This window comes from Neodiprion pinetum, chromosome 1 (assembly GCF_021155775.2).
Source record: "Neodiprion pinetum isolate iyNeoPine1 chromosome 1, iyNeoPine1.2, whole genome shotgun sequence".
NCBI lineage: Eukaryota > Metazoa > Arthropoda > Insecta > Hymenoptera > Diprionidae > Neodiprion > Neodiprion pinetum.
In genome coordinates, this window is record NC_060232.1 from 14060123 (window position 1) to 14079575 (window position 19453).

The window sequence follows — 19453 nt, forward strand, 5'->3', positions numbered from 1 at the left end:
AATAATTTTTTTTTTTGGGTTAACGCTTTGTGTACATATAGATAAGGGTTCAAAGATAACTTTTCTGTGAAAAACCAAAGCTCGATTTTTTTGGAAATTGTACTGTCAAGTGTCAGTATCCCCTGCCCTTAAATAACGCGAGTTGAACAGATTTAGTAAGGAATTCTAAATTAATGTAAAGCCGCATCGCAGAGATAATTTGATACATCTAAGAAATATAAAAACAAAGTAGAAAACTGGGCGATGAATTTAAAATCACTGATTCAATCTACCCAGTGCTATAGAAGACGAAATGGATGGCATGACTCAAATTCCACGTACCAGCAAGAAAGATGGCGTACTTAAAGTACGGTCTCACCTCTTTGGTATCCTTATCTGTGCTGAGACAAGCATGTAGAACTCTTGTCTTCGTATTTCTAGTGCTTCTGTGTGCCTCGAAGAAGCTCCGCGGATCCGTCAGAACCAGAACTCCTCTCCAGTTCATATTTGACTCCAACCACGTCGTAGTTGAAATAGCTCCCACCTAAATATGAAGGTTATGAATGGATCAGTTAGTTGGCCGACGAATGTCGAAACGTCCCATCATTAGGATCGTATTTTAACAGGAAAATACATGTACCGATCTACGAACATTTTGGAACCTTTGCAGATTTTAGGGTAAGAATTTCGATTCGCTAAGATTTTGATATGATATAGTGTACGCTCAGGTATGAAAATCTTTTTATTCGTAGATGTTCAATCTGCACTGCGTATAACGAACCCGTTGATCATATTTTTTAGAGGCATCCATTAATTATATGAGCTCAAAGTAGGGGGGAGGGGTCCAGGAAAATCTCACCAAATCTTATTTAAAGGAAGGGGCGGGGGGTATGAAAATCTCACGTCAACATTTTAATTCAGAAAATATACACTATAATAACAGATAACATTTTGTAATACAAAATCAATCCCAGGCACAGAAGATATTAAATATTAGGTATATAGTGGTACGAAGCAAAGAACATGAGCATATCAAATAAATTTAATTATTTAAAAATAACAGTATAAATCTCATGTGAGGGGGAGGGAAGGTCCCACCACATCATACCAAAATTCGCCAAGAGAGAAGTGGGGTTGGTCCAAAATAAAAATAGAAAAATCTCACGTAGGTAATGGACACCACCTTTTAGAATTAAGCGTTTGCTTAAAATTATTAGCACTTCTTTAAGGTAGATCCTTCCATCTCTGTTTGATCCCTATTTGTCTTAATATTTCTTATTAGGGATTTTAAGGGTCTTTTTTGCATTTCAATAACGACAGTTGAAGTACGATCACATTTGTGTTTATACTACTAACATGGTAGTCAGAACCATCGACAGAGAATGTGCGGCGTGTTTCTTATCTAAGCAATGCACAGAATATGGCCGCCGTTGTGCGAGCAGGATAGAGCATCGTTAGTGCCAGTCGCTGTCTCTTTCTAAGACAGCTATTGATCAAATATCCCATGGACATAGCTCAAACAAGGACACGAACAGACGCGTTCTGCTACTTGTCTCTTTCTACTCGGTAGACATTATTTTTGGCCTGCTCTTGCAGTCCATTTTCTAAGTCGGTGGTCAGAACTGAGATTCGCGAGCACTCGTACAAGTTCGTGAATACTCGCGAATCTACAGACACAGTACGAAGTGATACCTACATCTCTAACACAGAAAGTACCTCAAATCCTCTTTTTTAGATTTCAAAGTGATAGTCCAAAATGAGATGTTTTTTTCTTTTTCCAAAAAATAGAACAGTTTAAAAGTATAGTCTGAAGTTTTCTGAATTGGATGGAAATGGAATCATAACTGAATTGGTTCAAATACTTACGAGATCTAAGACTTGTGTGAATTTTTTTTATGAATAACTAAATTGTTTCAATTTTTCCGTGCGAAAATGAAAGCATGCCAGAGCACACCCTAACGCTTTTAAGGTGAAATAAAACCGCTTTCAAAACTTAATCAGTATAAATATTTCATCATTATGGGGCAGAATTTCTCGAGTGTACCAGCCCCAAAAAACAAAGTTATCCGATAGCGCTGATAAGTGGGCTTATTGTAATCCTATTGGATAGTAGTTCACACACTAAAAATTAATTGATTTCATTAAATATTGACTGAGGTAGAGGGAATACAATTTATGGACTTTTGTGGCTATGCCTTATTCTCAAACACTTGTAACTTTTTTCCTGATGCAAAGTACAAAATTTCACCTAAAATGTTTTCGATAGGGTTCTTCTCCAATTTTTAGTACATCATAACTATTTGGATGGAAAAAGGTTTGTGACGTCTATATTTGGAAACTAAAAATTAATTTCATTTTGCTTCAAAGTTCGATACTTTTTTGTATAATTTCAAAAGAAATGTGAGCTTTTTTCCTAAAGGGTCGCCCCTTTTCAGAGAGGAAAATTCATTAGAGTTCGAACAATTGACCGACCAGTAATCAGATGCTCCGGCGGAGTAGAAGCAGCGCGGCCCTCAATCAATGCGTGCACGCTGGTAAGCTTCCTGAAACATCCTTGTTCAGTGACTGAGAATAATATGTGTTCGGGCCATTGTGATCTCCTAGCTAATCGCGCTCGCTCAACTTGCGTCAGCGGGGGATGCCAAATCTCGTCTGGACAAGGAGCCGAGCGCGCAATGTGCATTTTGAATTAGTTTATCACGGTCGTCCATCGAACGACGATCGTCGGTGGTGCTCAGCCGAAAGGGCCCTGGATCCCTTCATATACGGCTCTGCTGAGTAAAACCATACGCATTCGATGGTCAATAGCCGAGGTGAGCGGCCGTAAGGTTCTAGATTCTCTGACCCTTGACCATACGCCCTTTACCAAAAAGGACAGCAACAGCTGACGAACCCTCGGTAAAGGGCATTACAAACATTCAATCGAAAATAATACGCAAATGAAACGAAATTCAATACGAGCAACACACGTAAAACGCGCGAGATCGCAGTGGCACGAGCTAGCGGGCTCTATACATTCTTACATATGCAAATACACAATTGTCAAATCGTCGTGGGCTTTTATGCCGCAAGGCTTTTCCCACAAGAGCCAATAAACATAGAAAATCCGATGGCTTAAATGCGGGACGTTTTTATTATTTTTAATTCAAAAAAATTCTTACCCTTCATGCCTCATATCCCAAAAAGATATATATACAAAACTACGAGGCAACTTCGCAACGAAGGAGCTTCGACAATACAATCCTCATAATTTCTCATCTCGAATAATATTACACGCTGTTATCAGAACGGTCATATGTTTTATTCACAGTAAAGTAAAGTCAGTAAAGTCTCGTAGTGACATCTCAAAACCTAGTTAATGACACAGGGCTATTTTCGAATATCACAAGATAATAATAAATTATCTGTGAGCCCATTTCCAGGTAACCAAAATATTTTTATTCCACGGATGGTGCAGGACAATACTTCAAGATCAAAAGTACCTTTTCTAATCTCAGGGTTCACACATAAAAAGACAAGCAGCACGTTCTAGCTTGTAATGTTCTCCGAAACATCTTGTACTCACTCTCCAAGCTTTATTTCAGAGATAAACTGAAATTTTCTTTAGTAGCAAAGACAGTCATGCTACAACAACTGACAAGAAACATCCGCGAAGTGTCCGCTTCTGATTTTGATGAAACTTGGTAGAAATGTTAAGTATGCTAAAATAAAAGATGCTGTTTAGTAACCTTACAGTTGTATGTTTCCTTCTATTATGATTGAACTAATAAATTTCTGTATGTGTGGATTTACGCTGTCGAATTCGCTTCCGCCTTCAATGAGTGAATGATCACCTAAGATTATAATTCGGCAAGGGAGCAGATAATCTGTCAAGTCGCTATTCCCAGAATTGTGACGCCACCGAAGGACGGCTGGACGCTCGATGATACGACCAACCACTTCTTATAAAAGCGCCACCGCGGAGCGACGCTTACTGCTAGTTTGACTACCGCCGAGTTGACATCAGCTTTGAGTTTCGCAAGACCGCATATCTTAGTTAAATCACAGGTTGACAATGAGTACCCTCCTTTACTTTACCGCACCGAGTTCGTGCGTTGTTTGTTCAGGCACCTAGTTCGTGCAACCTTCTTGAGAGCATTTAATTCATGCACTGTACTTGATTGCACCTAGTTCGTGCAATCTTGTCCGCAGCGCCTAGTTCGCGCTATATTCTCTAGACGACTCGTTCGTTTACAATCATGAAACGCATTATGTGTACTATTTCCTTAAAGTCTGGATATTGTCTACTCACCTTTGAAAATTAACCAACTTGTGCCTACATTTCTGGACTAGCTCCTCAATCAACAACGAACTAATACTGTTTCTTTACTTTTCAGATTCTTCCAATACAGAACTACTCACGCTACGTTATAACACCACGCCTACTCTTCCAATTTGCATCAATTTTCTTATCTTACTTCAGTTATTATAATTCTCTTTACAATATATCTTTTCTTCCCGCAGACTCAGTTTGGTCCTTTAACCGATTCATTTGAGCCAAACGTTTATATCAAACAGATGCATATTTTTTCATATCGGCTGAAATTAATTTCAAGGAGGTGAACTATCCCCCTGAAATGCCATTTTTTACAATTTCTAATATATTGCATAATAGGGCCTAATGTACAGATTGTAGGGAAACTTAATTTCTAGATGTTTCTGATGGTGCTCTTTCCAAATCTGAAGTCCAAATTTGAAAGTTCAAAATGGCAGATTCAGCATAGCCGACGTCAATAACGAAAAATCCATCGATTTTCACCGAAAGTCGGTGGAAGATATTTTCGAGGTCACTGATCATGGATCTGACCATGAAAATTCGAAATTCGAAGCGACGAATTCAAAACGGCGTTAGAAAATCATCACAATACCCGCCATCTCTACGAAAATTGGTATCCATATTTACTTCAATAAAACTTGAATATTACAACGCATACATTTGAAAATTCTTTGAAACAACAACAATTTATTACAACAGGTTGTTGTTAGAAATGTGCAAGATAGTTGTACATCCCAATGCTGTCCATCTAAGACAAGATATCGAACATCTCAGCGCTATTTACACGCCTGTGATACATCAACCATAACTTCTAATTATCGACTGTACTTGCTCTTGACCTCATCTTCTTATGATATTTTCGTATCTATTTAACCCGTTGTCTCATAGTCTATGCGTCTTACTACTTGCTGATTTCGTTCTCTTTCCGTTTGCACGCTGGAGGATCTACAAGTTCAAAAATCAATCTCCGTTGAAAATTTCGGTCGTGTGTTTAAATTAATTTATTGACTGAGATGAATGCGTAGGGTTTCGTATCCCTCTTTTTTTTAAATTAACATTAGTTTTTTAGTCTAATTTGATTTTAATTATTGTTTTCATCATGTTGTTCATCAAATTTGAAAAATTCCACGTTATTACTAGGTAATTTCTTTTCAGTTATATCGGCACAGGTTGTCTTTGTTTGTATCATAATTCTCTATACAAGATTAATTTCAAGCAATTCACTCGTGTTACCTATTATTCTTTTGTCGTGACAGATGGTTCTGTGAATATATAATCGTTCTGAGGAGGGCCCCCACCCGAGCCGAAATGTAAAGAATCTTTTAGTTGTCATTACTAACCTTCATTTCCAAGAAAAATATTTACTTCAAAATTATCGAGATCAAGAAACTATTATTCACATTCAAATAAAGTAGGAACTTTACATGTGTTGCGATATGAAGTTCGTAAGATTACAGACGAGGTTTAAAGATTCCCGGCCCTCCAAGAGCGCTTGCGATGCGTAGGCGGGAAAGTAGTATCAGTTGATCATGATGGCGATGGGGGCTGAAGGCGCATGTCGCGAGCCCGCCCCTCCCTTTCGAAATTATCGATTCCAAGTGGGACGGATCATGGAATAAATCGACCTCTTTCGCTCCGGGGACACCAGCCGAACGACATCTGTGACTTCGCAAGATCTCGTCTCTCTCCGCCTAGTCCAAGGGAACGTGACCAGATTCAACGAACATCGTCGGGATCGGTGGTTTGGCCAGCGACCATTGTCGACGAAATATATATCTAATCAACAGACATCATCACTCCAGAGATACCGAAAGAGCCAACGGGGAATCATCTAACCACCAACACTAGATGAGTAAAAGGAGCCATTTTGTAAGACCACGAAATCCAATGCAATGTTGTGAAAGGGTGCGGGGTGAATGAGAGGGTCTATAAAGGGAGTAAAATATTTAGACGAAATGTAATTCTTCTTTCGGAAGACCAGTTGATTCTGTATTTTGTTATTTAGTTATTCTTCAGTGTTTCAGATCGAAATAATGTGTGAAATAAAATAATAACGCGAGGGTTTTGACTAATGATATCCGCATCTCGTTGGGGTCATTCATTGAAATATACACGTATATATATATATACATATGTATAGTGAGAATATTAAACAGTAATCATTAAACGAAGATTTCTTACATTTGGCGCCCAACTAATAGGCTCGATATAAAATTAAAGTGTAAACAAAATCGGTCGTTGTCGGTAGTGTATGGCAAAGGAAGATAGGATATATATGACACAGTCCGGTCGAAAATCAAAACAAACATTTTTGAATTATAGATTCGACGAGAGATCGAAGAATATCCTACAAAAAAAAACATGCGGATAATACCAGAGGAGAGAGAGAACGACAGAACCCGGCGTAGGGAGATGGAAGAAGAACGAGCGGATTTGGATCGACAACGGCGCGAGCTTGAGAAGCTACGCAATGAGCTTAGCGCCCGAGAGACCGCACAACAACAAAGGTCTGCTAATCAAGGTCAACGTTCAACGAGTGCTGAGGAAATAACGGCAATTATAAGTAATGTACAAAACTTTCAGGTTGATCTTAAAATTCCGAAATTTCACGATCAGGTCGATAGAAATCCGGTAGAGTTCTTGGAGGAGGTGGAGAGATTTTTTAAAATAAAAAATATATCAAATGAATGAAAAATAGTGGTGATAGAGCAGTCGCTGGAGGGAAGAGCGAGTTTATGGTTCGAGACTAAAGCAGATGGGATTGATTACGAGCAATTTAAAAGAATCTTTTTGGAAGAGTTTTATTCTGTCCCTATACGAGTTCAATTGAAAAATAAATGGAATGATCGACGATATTACGCGCTAAATGAATCCTTACAGACCTATTATTATCGTCAAGTCAAAGAAGCGCGATTTTTTATACCTCAAATCATGGAATATGAAGTATACTATAACATAATATAGCTATATCCACTTTGGGTAAGAGAGAATTTAGTCACGGTTGATTGTAGCGATGGGGCCGCGATAGGTCAAATTCTCGGGAGCCTCGACGCTATTCAGAAAGAGAGAGAAAAATCTCGCGAAAATAAATCGTATTACAATAACGGAGATAATCGTCATCAAAAGCAATCGGTGAAACAAATCAATATACGCGATTCGGGTTATCAAAAAAAATATTACGAAGGGGGGAGAGCTCAACGGGAAAGATACGACAATCACACAGGATATAGTAACTCACGTGCGAATTACTAGCGAAATAATAATAACAATCCAAACTCGTTTAAATTACTTGACACGAGGGTTCCGCCTCCATGGACCTCGAAGTACACAAACGCTCCAATCGCGAATACGTATCCAGAATCGAGTAATAATTTAAACTAAAATGCGAGACACTGTACAGTGGTCCGCCTGTGCGTCGGCAAGACTTTGATTTCGTAGATGATTTGTCGCGAGAAATACAAGGAAATGAGGACTGCGAAAATGAGATAGAGGCGCAATCCCTTGTAAGGTGTCTTCATTTAATAGTGGAAACTTTTGAAGTTTTTAATAATTCAATTTTTTAGTTATTTTCACGATTTTTTCATGGGAGCTCTATGGGACTTGAAGACTCAAATCAAACGGCATTCCCCTTCGTTGACCTTGTATTTTTAAGAAAAAAATAGTTTTTTACTCCAAAGCAAGATCCAGTTTAATTAGGACCCTTTTCATGAACTACTATTCTAGCAAAATTTCGCATAAATTTGAAACGCTGCCAAGTCAAGAATTTTCCAAGTAGACGGCCAATCGACCGCTAAAATTTTTCGTCTAGGTGTACTTTATCACTACCTACACGAATTATTATTAATTACCACGTTCCTTTTTATATACGGCCTCGCAAAATTAACTGATTTCTGAAAAATCGCTGTGTTCAGATAGCTGTAACTTTTTTCTATCAACTCGAAATCGCTTGAAATCTTCAGGGAATATACTTCATTCTATCCCCAAACAACGCTGAAAATTTCCAGCTAGGAGTCGAAGTTGTTAACGAGCTGTGAATTTTCAAAATGTTCAAAATTCCCACATATATTTTTCAGTCAATTTTATAGCTTATTCGTCTGGACTACTTCGCGACTCGTCTCTATCACGGTCACCTTTGCTGGTGCTTCTTCGCGTTGGGCAATTCCGCGCAAATAGTATATTATGTGCCTAGGGCGTAAATGACGGTTTTACACCTGAGTGCTGATCGCCGCGCGCGAGGGCCGGCAAAGCCGGCCCGAGGGCTGCGCCGATCACACGAGGGGGTAAATCGTACGCCTGTGGTGCATACGATATTTTTTACAACAGTGTGCGGAAAATTCGGTCAAATATTAGTAATGTAGTCCCCGTGTCCAAAGATCTTGGAAAAGCCGACCTTTGACAGACCACTTTGCTGCGCGGTGGGGTCTAGGGGCGAAGCCCCCGCCGGGGGGTCGAGGGGGGCGAAGTCCCTCTCAACGTAAAATATTTCATTGTTGAAGATATAAATTTGATGAACTGGTGAATTCGAAAAATTAACGACGGAGTCAGGAATCGAACCTGGTATCTAGAGATGCTTGACCGGAGCCTTACTCCACTAGACCACCTAGCCGCCCTGACTCTGTTGTCGTTAATTCTTCTCATCACCAGTTTAGTTCAAATTTTTCTATCTAAACTTTCTATTCACACATACAAATTTGAACTAACTGGTGATGAGAGGAATTAACGACATCAGAGTCAGGGCGGCTAGGTGGTCTAGTGGAGTAAGGCTCCGGTCAAGCATCTCTAGATACCAGGTTCGATTCCTGGCTCCGTCGTTAATTTTTCGAATTCACCTATTCATCAAATTTATATCTTCAACAATGAATTGTCTCGTAACTAATGATAATGCATATCCGCATTTCAATTATTAGACGGTCTTTGACCGTCTTACGTGTTTCCCATCAGAAGCGTAAGATTCCAACATGTAAACATTCCTTACATACATTCTTACATCGGGTGCTTAAGAGACGAAAACTTTCTATTCACGTAAAATATTTCAGTTCGAATTTTTTAGTTCAAAAAACGTAATTCATTTTTTATTCTGAACATTTATCACATCGATACATTATCGAATCTTATCAGAATATCGTTTTCAGAACTTTTGTTTATAAATCGGATGGTTTAAAAAATCATTAAATTTATGTTTAATAATCTTTTGTCGATTAACAATCAAATTATAAAAATTATAAAAATTATAAAAATTAACAAATCCATGTCAAATAATCTTTTGACAATTAACAATCAAAGTATAAAAATTATGAAAATTAACAAATTTATTTGACTTATAGTCGAACATAATTACATAAACGTTGAAACATAATTCGATGCTTGTATTAACCTTTTATTTGGACCGTTTTTTTGGTAACTGTTATAACGGTAGTTTGTTTTTTTGATTTTTTCTTGGAACTTTTATCAGAGTCTTCATCAATCGCATCTGTTAGTTGTTTTCCAATGTTTCTTTTGTTATTCACGGAATTTTCGATGTACCCTTGGGCTACTTGCGTGGATTTACATCTACCATGTCTTTTCAACGTCGTGATGTCAGCTCCCGAATCTACGAGCAGGGTGGCCGAAGAACGCCTAAAACTCTATCCTGTATACAATTCAGGATTTTATAACTCTAACCGTGTGGCAATTTTTTTCGGCATACCACCGATTAAATTCTTCCTCATTGGTTGATTACAGCACTTGCCGTTGCAGTAACCGATGACAAGTTTTGTTATTGGTGTATGTTTCGGTCTTAATAGCATGTAGTCGGTCACGATCTTGTGGTATTTACTTTCAAGCACGAAGGTTCTTGGTGAATGTGTTTTCGTATTGGGTATTGTCGCAACGAGATAGGCGTCGTGTAGTTTAATTATGCTACGTCGTCTTGTCCTCTAGATCAATGGTAGTAACGTCAGTTGCTCGATCCGTCACAGATTTTTAAATTAAACCAAAATTTCGCGCCTACGCCTCTAGATGGCGGTGCCACTCTCCCCAGAAGCCCCTCCGCCTTATGCCCCGACGCCATTACGTTTTTCTGTGCGATCCGTGACAGTCACGTTAGAATACGAGTTGGAAAATTTTTCAGTTGTGCATTTTAAAAAGTTTTCTTTTATTGCATAAATGAGTTCGTGGTCAGAATCATATTCGGGGAGCTCTCCGAGATATAGAAATTCATCGAGGGACCTACTTATGGAAAAACTACGATGCCTGGAAGAAGAGATCAGGCGATCGCGTTCGCGCCATGGGATTTCAAGATCGCGTCATCGGGACAGGCGTTCAAGACCGCGTCACCAGGACGGGTGATCAAGTTCAGGGCGATATTCGAGAAGAAACGAGTCATGGGACTCTGACAAAGAGAATGGCGAGCGTATCGCTGTTGAGAACAGACGAACGTCACATTCGCGGCATGAGCGTTCGCATCCAAGAAGCGGTTCGAGGTCCATAAACTATGATTCCGACGGAAAGAGTGGTGAGCGCCATCTGCGAGATGCGTCACACTCCAGTCGTGAACGGTCCGTAGCGGCAGTACAAGGGTTAGACAAAGAGGGCGGTGAGCGCAATCCGCGAGATTCGTCACGTCCTAGTCCCCACACGGAAATGTCGGTAAAACAGGCCGAGAATAAAGAAGAGCAGTTACCAACAGAGCTCGCCGAAGCGACACTGGGGCTTTTGAGAGACGACCCATCTAAATACAATCAACGGGGTCCCGACATCCATGTGGCAGTGGCAGAGCGCTGGACAAAGATATTGCAAGATGGACTGCCGATAGACCAAAAGCGCGATCTCCAGGGAAAATATCCAACAATTGGAAACTGTCCTTTTACCAAAGTGCCGAAAGTTCAACCAGAAATGAAATCGGCCTTGACACAGTTGGCGATTAAGAAAGACGCGTATCAGTACGCCGCTCAAGATCAACTCGGAGCTGGCATCAACGCTATTGGCGCAGCGCTAACAGAAGTACTGAACGCGGAAGGGAGTACCGACCGAGAAGTTGACATGCAAAAATTTATCAAACAGCTGGCCGATGCAGGCAGAATTCTATCTGACCTACATCATGAGATGACAAAAACAAGAAAATCTTTCATGATTCCGGGATTAAATCCCATTGTCAAAAATATTGCCAACGACAGTCCACGTGATGCATGGCTATTTGGAGAAAAGTTTGCAGAAAATCTCAAGGCGGCTAAATCCATGGAAAAATCATCTAAAGATCTGATTAAACCGACTGGATATCAACGAAACTTCGGGAACGCACCGCGCGAAGGAAATCGCAGGTTTGCATCATCCTACTCAAGACCAAACAATTTTTTGAGGGAACAACAGTCGGAGAAGTTAAACTGGCGCCGTCCCTCCGGAGCGAGTCACCGGGGCACTCAGAGGAAGGGACCAAAACCGAAAGACTTCCGGAACAAGGACAATCGTCGACACAAGGAATAGACCCGGTGAGAATCGCAGGACGTGTGCGAAATTTTTTCTCTGTGTGGAAAAAATTGACCAACGATCTCTCCATTTTACAATTGGTACAGGGTTACGTTATTCCTTTTGTAAGTGAACCAGGTTCACAAGTTGAATACAGCCAGCCAAGATTAACAAATCAAGAAATTATTGCTTGTGAAGCAGAAATTGGTAAATTACTCAAAAAAGGCGCAATATCTAGATGCGAGCCGTGCGAAAAACAATTTGTTTCGTCATACTTTCTCGTGCCAAAACCTAACGGTGATATGCGCTTTATTCTTAACCTGAAAAAATTGAATATGTTTATTTCAGCACCGTATTTTAAAATGGAGGACAAAAAGACAGCGATTCGACTATTGCGAAGAGACATTTTTATGGCGACAATAGACCTGAAGGATTCGTATTTCTTGATTCCGGTTGACAAATCTAGTAGAAAATATCTTAGATTCATTTATAAAAACACGTTATACGAGTTTAATTGTATGCTGTTCGGGCTATGTACAGCACCGTACGTGTTTACGAAACTCATGAAACCAATAGCGCAAAAATTGAGGTCCAAAGGATTTGAATCTGTCTTCTATCTAGACGACATTTTGTTATTTGGAGAGTCAGCACAAGAATGCCGAAAAAATATTCAAGAGACTCGGAAGTTAATTGAAAAAGCCGGACTAATATTAAACATGGAAAAATGTGTCCTTGAACCATCGAAAGAAGTGAAACTTTTCGGTTTCCTTTTTAATTCGGAAAAATTCTGTCTTAGATTACCACAAAGCAACAAAAATCAAATATAAGATCTCGCGAGAAAGTTTCAGACCATCATTCATTGTCAAATCAGGAAATTTGCCGAATTTATTGGAATTTTAGTAGCTGCCAGTCCCGGGGTTCGATATGAGAATTTATACATTAAGAATTTTGAAAGAGAAAAATTTTTAGCTTTGCAAAAAACAAATGGAAATTACGATAAAACCATGGAAATATCGGATAATCTAATCCCAGACTTAGAGTGGTGGACAAGAAATATAAAAGAGTGCGTCAACCCGATAAGAGAAGACCATTTTGAGATGGAAATCTTCAGCGATGCCTCGTTAACAGGCTGGGGAGTAGCTTGCGAGTGAAATCGGTCACATGGGTTTTGGAACATGGAAGAGCGAAAAGAACATATTAATTATCTCGAATTAAAAGCGGTGTTTTACGGACTAAAATGCTTTGCCAAGGATAAACATTCGTGTGAAATATTGCTTCGTGTCGAGAATACGACGGCGTTATCGTGCATAAACCGTATGGGTAGCATTCAGTTTCCAAAGTTGTCAAATTTGTCAAAGGAAATCTGGCAATGGTGCGAGATTCGCGACTTGTGGATTTTCGCTTCGTACATTAGTTCTCGCGACAATAAAGACGCAGACGAGGAATCGAGAGTCAAACAAAACGAAACCGAATAGGAATTAGCTAGCTGGGCATATAATCAAGTAGATACAACCTTCGGGAAATTCGACATAGATTTGTTCGCATCGAACGTAAATGCAAAGTGCAGAAAATTCGTCTCATGGCACAGAGACCCAGAGGCGTGCGCGGTAGATGCTTTTACCATACTGTGGACAAATTTATATTTCTACGCTTTTCCACCATTCGCTGTCATCCTCAGAACAATTAGAAAAATAATTGCTGAGAAAGCAAACGGGGTGTTGGTTGTGCCTTTCTGGCCAACACAGTCGTGGTACCCCCTGTTTCAGAAATAGTTTGTGAGCCAACCGATCCTTTGTCATCCAGAAAATGATTTGTTAATTGATAATTGCAGGCAATTCCATCCGTTGCGAACCTCGCTTTCCCTGGTTGTCGGGAAGTTATCGGGCAAGCGTTTGTCATGAAAGGCGTTCCTCAAGAGTCCGTACCGGTTGTGATGGCATCGTTGTCCGAAGGAACCATTAAGCAATACCGGAAGCCATTAAGTCTTGTAACGGTCTTTTCGTTTTCGCGGTTTGCTTCGACCAGGATTAACTCCAACTGCGGAGCCTCTCGCAATTAACGAAAATCATCCGCTACCAATTTACTTTTTTATTGTTTTTTATTGTTTTTATTTAAAACGGAATTTCGGATGTCGGTATGACCGAATGACATGCATCGATAAATGGTAACCGAATAAAAGAAAAGTATAAATATAACAGAAAATAATAAATAAATTGTATAAATAAAATGGGCACGGCGGACATCTAGGACAACAAAAATTCCATAAACGGCATACTCATAAAATTACAGATAAAATAGTACAGGTCAGAATATATAAAAACTTATCATAAGCATGTCATTGAGGATATTCTTCATATCCCAGTTCCCATTTCTTCGGTTGCGCTCGCTAATTCCGTGCCCGGCCAATTTGAATCCCCTCGTCCGTCATATCTCGGTGGTTTTTCCTTGATCGGGAATCCGTATGCGTTTACTTCATTTTCGTCGGTTGTATTTCTTCGTTCGTTATGATTCTTTATTTTAGAGCGCACTCTGATAACGATCGACCGCTCATCCGTCATCTCTCGCTTATACTTCTCGATCGATTCGAACCCGTCGTCCCTCGCTTACACTTCTCGATCGATTCTCCCGTTTCATATAACCGCTTAGGTGAAAGCCCCCCTCCCTACGGACCTACCTATTACTGAGTCCCGTAGTCACTGCTTTGGCGGCTAAATTCAACTGTTACAGTCTCTGGTGGGATTTTTATCAAAAGAAGAGAGCCAACCCCTTTCAGGCTCCAGTTTCATCTGTTCTCGAGTTTTTAACCGTCTCTTTATCCCACGTAAAAACTTATGGGACGTTAAACTCGTAGAGATCAGCTTTAGCGTTAATAGTTATAGGCGATATAGGGCAACAGGCCGTTATAAAGAGATTCTTTCGAGGTGTGGCTCAGCTACGCTCGCAATCAGCAAAATATGAAGAAATTTGCGACCCTGACCCAGTTTTATGCTATCTAAAAACTCTTTGGCCGTACGACACTCTGTCGTTTGAGGATTTGACAAAGAAACTAGTCATGTTATTGGCGTTAGTGACAGCACAAAGAGTGCAAACGCTGTCAAAAATTAGATCAAGCTGTATCGACAAGACTGACACAGAGATTAAAGTCAAGATCATAGATCGTATAAAAACTTCGGGTCTGGGGAGAAAGCAACCCTTATTGTGTCTGCCGTTTTTGGAAAAACAACCTAAGTTGTGTGTAACTACGGTCTTAGACTGTTACATCAAGCGTTCGGCAGGTTTGCGACCTAATAACGAAGATTTCTTACTGATAACATGTAAAAAACTCACCGTATGGCAACAACGCAATCTATACGAAGGTGGATAAAGGAAGTGATGGCCAAAAGTGGCATTGATACAAATACTTTCGGTTCACACAGTACCAGACACGCGGTTACCTCCGCGGCATATCGCAGGGGTGTAGACATCGAAACAATCCGAAAAGCTGCGGGTTGGACGGAAAAATCGAGGGTGTTTGCGCGATTCTATAATCGACCTCTGATAAAAAATATAAAGATATCCAAATCCATAATTACTTAAATACAAGAATGGCTGTGAGACAGATGTTGTCAATGTCAACTTAAAGTTTATAATTATTATTGTACGCACCAAATTATCCTTAAATACAAATTGCATAAAATTTTGAACAACTACCATTGATCTAGAGGACAAGACGACGTAGCATAATTAGATGATCAAACGAACTTACCTCAAGTGATGTTCGATCGTGATTATGCTGGGCGTCTTGTCCGAATAGATCAAACCCTCCCTGTTTCTCCCGCCCCTTTTGATCTATTCAAGATGCAATTTGTTGGCTTTCAAATTTAATGGCATCGGATCATAAGGCGCAGGGGCTTCTGGGGAGAGTGGCACCGCCATCTAGAGGCGTAGGCGCGAATTTTTGGTTTAATTTAAAAATCTGTGACGGATCGAGCAGCTGACGTTACTACCAATGATCTATTCGGACAAGACGCCTAGCATAATCACGATCTAACATCACTTAAGGTAAGTTCGTTTGATCCTCTAATATTATCCATAGTCAAACCATGAAGCTCTTGACCTCTGCATGCCCCATGTATGCCAAGAATAAGAGCAGCCTACGGATAATGTAAATATTCATTCACCGTAATTGAATGTTTTCTTTTCTTTTCTTTTTTACACGAAAATTTGAAAACTTACCTTTGTAGCCAAAAATTCTTTGTCAGAAGCTTCCTCTAGAAATGTTTTTATTTCAGCTGGTGAAAAAACTTTGGCTTTTTTGCAATTTTTTCAAGTAAGCTTGCAACTTATTGTAGCTGCTGATGTCTATGGTATGTTCAATGTTCAAAATTGTTTTCAACATTGAATATTTCGACCATAGAGTCGAAGATACAAAGTTTTGTGAAAGTCCGTGAAAGTATGCTAAAAACACTTTTTCATCGAAAGAGTTTGTTTTGTTATTTTTCATCCACTTTCGAAAATCATCGTAACACACACGGTAAATAATCTTCGATTTATCTGGAAGCAATTGGCTCACCGCATCTTCAGCTGCTGCCAAAATACCGTCCGGAATAGAGTCACTATCACTCATTATATACTAACGATTATATGGAAAGATTGGGCACGTGTTGTATCGTGGATAATCAAAGCGGGACTGATTATATGGTTACGCATGGAAGCGGGTGACACACACATTCATGGATATATTATTGGTAGAGTCGGTAAGGTAGAATTTGAAGTGTCCAATCGATTATGAACTTAATTTTCAAATGCAGGCGTAAGAAATTACAGTTATTATTTTACGCCCGAATTTTAGGGCCCTCTAATTTTCTTTCCTTTATATCATTAGGATGTTTGAACGTAAAAAAACGAATTTTATATATTACGCCCGCAAGGTGTAAAATTGATTTTTACGCACAGTGTTGAAAAAAGTAGTATTTTACACCCCGAATATCGAGGTGTAAAATTGAATTTTACGCACACTGTTGCAAAAATGTTCTTTCTCCTGCCAACAGTAACACTTGATGTCTTTCTTCTTCTTCTCACGACCATTTTTCTTGACGCCTTTGTTTCTGGAGTCTCCCTTCCTCTGTGAGCTACCGACCTTCTCGCCGCTGATCCTCATCGCCACCAATGCCATCCGCGCCGTCACTCTCCGCGTTCAAACGTATCTCCTCGTTAATAATAGACGTTCTCGCAGATTGTTCAGCGTTTGTCTCGTAGGGTCCACGCTGTCCTACGCAATCTGTAGCGTACTGAATTTCGACGTCAATCCCGCAAAATCTTCGCCATTATGATAATGTCCGATACGTTGCCTCGCCATATTCTGCACTTTCGTTATATGCTGCGATACGGTATCGCCTACGCTCATTGAGTACTGGTGAAATTTCTGCGTCAACAGGAGCCGATTTGTCGCCGAATTTTGCTCATGGATGGCCGACAATTTCGTTCATATCTCCCTCGCCGTTTCGCAAACCAGAGGACCCTCGAGTCGATCAACCTCAAGCGAAGATGATATAATAACCATCGCCTTTGCATTGTCCTTGATCGATTGATTTCTCGCGTTTTCTTCCGCCTGCGTGTAACTCAGCTTTACACGTACTTCTAATACCACATCATCGATGCCATACTCCACTAGAAGTGCCTTGAATTGGAATTTCCACGCGAAAAAATTCCTTCCATCAAACTTCGTTACAATTCTCACAGAAATATAGCCAGGCATTTTACAACTGTTCTTTGTAACTTCAAACTCGATCTCACCTTCGCGAACGTTTTGACAATATGGCCGACTACCACGGCTTGCGTCTCGCAACCCCGCGTTTTTCTTTTGTCTCAACCGTTTTCTCTCCGTTCAATTCTCTCGCTAGAAAACCGTCGCTGGACTCCTAACCTGTTACGATATAAAGTTGTAACCTTGATAAAACGCGAGAGGAGACGTTCTATAAAGAAATGTTGCACACGTTATATAGATGCGTGAAACGTGAACAGAAAATAGAATTTATTTTATATAAATACAGAGTGACTCTAGACGATACACAACGTTGTATCGCGATAGACGTACACTCGAAGACTGACACCGAGGACAGCTGATCCGCTAATTCTCGTGACACACATACATACGGTCACGGAAGGGTACGCAAATCGCAACATTCTTCCTTGAGCGCTAGAGTTTATACCTCACACTAATATCAAGCACAACAAATACACACAACAACATGCAAATTGTTTTTTCCTAAACATTGTTCTTAAAATTTGCACATCGAAATTTTTGCGAATTCTCGCAACGGTGCACCGTTGAGTACAAAAATAAACACTTCTATTCTCATTACTTGTGGAGGTTATTCGTCTCTTTTACGAACAAAGAAATAAATGTGTTAATAGTAACAACTTTCAAAAGATTCAAATTATTGTTTACTACAAGACACAATTAATGAATGACGAAAACGATTTCTCGACCTCGGTAAATTGTTGCGTAAATATTATTCTTGGATATGAAGGGCATAACTAAAACAGTTTTTTTTGTGTTAACGTTTCAGCCCGGATGGGGGCCCTCCTCAGAACAATTTATTTAAGAACATCCGTCACGAAGAGAAAAAAATTATGAAATACAGTTAATTATCACAAAATTAATATGTAGAAGACTTATGTCATAAGCAAGGCTGATTGTGCTAATATTATTAAGAGAAATTACCTGATGATGACATGGCACTTTCAATTTTCGAAGAAAAAGAAACAACAAGTACTAGTAATAAATAAACGGTCGAATAATCGAAAAAACTCAAAATGTTCATTTTACAAAAACACAACTACTGCGACGCGAAACTCCCAAGCATTCATCTTGGTTGGTAAATTTGAATAAAATCACGCAAACGACAAATTCTGAGACTAGCTCACTTTTGAACATGTGAATCGTCCCGAATGTAATGAAAGGAGAACGACTTCAATCATTATCAGTGCAAGCACAGATTCAACGAGTTGAATAGATGTAAGAAAATGTTAGGAAGGTAAAATCAAGAGCAAGCTCAGTCGGTAATTAATAGTTATATTTGATATATCACAGAGGTGTAAACAGTTCTCAGATGTTCGATATCTTGTCTTCGATCGACAGAATTGAGATGTGCAACAATATTGCACATTTCTAACAATAACCTTTTGTAAAACATTGGTTCAACATCTAAAATGCTGGCTTGAGAATAATTAAATGTGTGACCAAAATCGATAACGTGTCTAGTCAGCGCTGTATAATTATCATCATGCTCATGTATATTACGTTTATGTTCAGTTATTCTCGTATGTAGTTGCCTACTTGTTTGACCTATGTAGGACATGTTGCATTGGTTGCAAGGAATTTTGTAGACTACACAAGAGCGCATATCCAAGGGTACTAGACCCTTTCCAGAGTCAAACATAGAGGATAAATCATGTGCATTTTTACCCAAAAATTGGATATTATATTTAGAGAAAATTCTGTTGAGAGACTTGAACAGGCCAGCAACATACGGGATAGAAACAAAGTTTTTTATATTAACTTGTGCAACAGATACACCATTATTGTTGTTGGAACTGATCACCGACAACATGGAATTGTATTTACTATGTATAAGTTTGTTAAGAAGCAGAGTTGGATAGTCGTTATTACGTAGTCCATGGTGAAGCAAGGACAAATTTTTGTGATGAAATTCAATACTAGATAGTCTAATC

At 39.5% G+C, this 19453-nt stretch overlaps 1 protein-coding gene and 1 long non-coding RNA gene across 4 annotated transcripts in view; one reads left to right on the plus strand and one right to left on the minus strand.

The window, feature by feature from the left end:
• LOC124217875 (protein Star) overlaps positions 1-19453 on the minus strand; it is an 82533-nt gene that overhangs the window by 39993 nt on the left and 23087 nt on the right. For both annotated transcript variants that reach the window (XM_046624019.2, XM_069138174.1), the window contains exon 4: positions 359-523. In XM_046624019.2, the coding sequence (XP_046479975.1) occupies positions 359-523 (165 nt within the window). The remainder of the gene's footprint in view (positions 1-358; positions 524-19453) is intronic.
• Positions 5950-18451, plus strand: LOC124217882 (uncharacterized). Of its 2 annotated transcripts, none has more exons than XR_011177714.1 (3): positions 5950-6163; positions 6617-6857; positions 18289-18451. It is a non-coding gene; the product is annotated as an uncharacterized lncRNA (long non-coding RNA). The 2 variants fall into 2 exon arrangements; XR_006882936.1 differs by lacking the exon at positions 18289-18451 and adding an exon at positions 6878-7047 and having other exon boundaries at positions 6617-6801.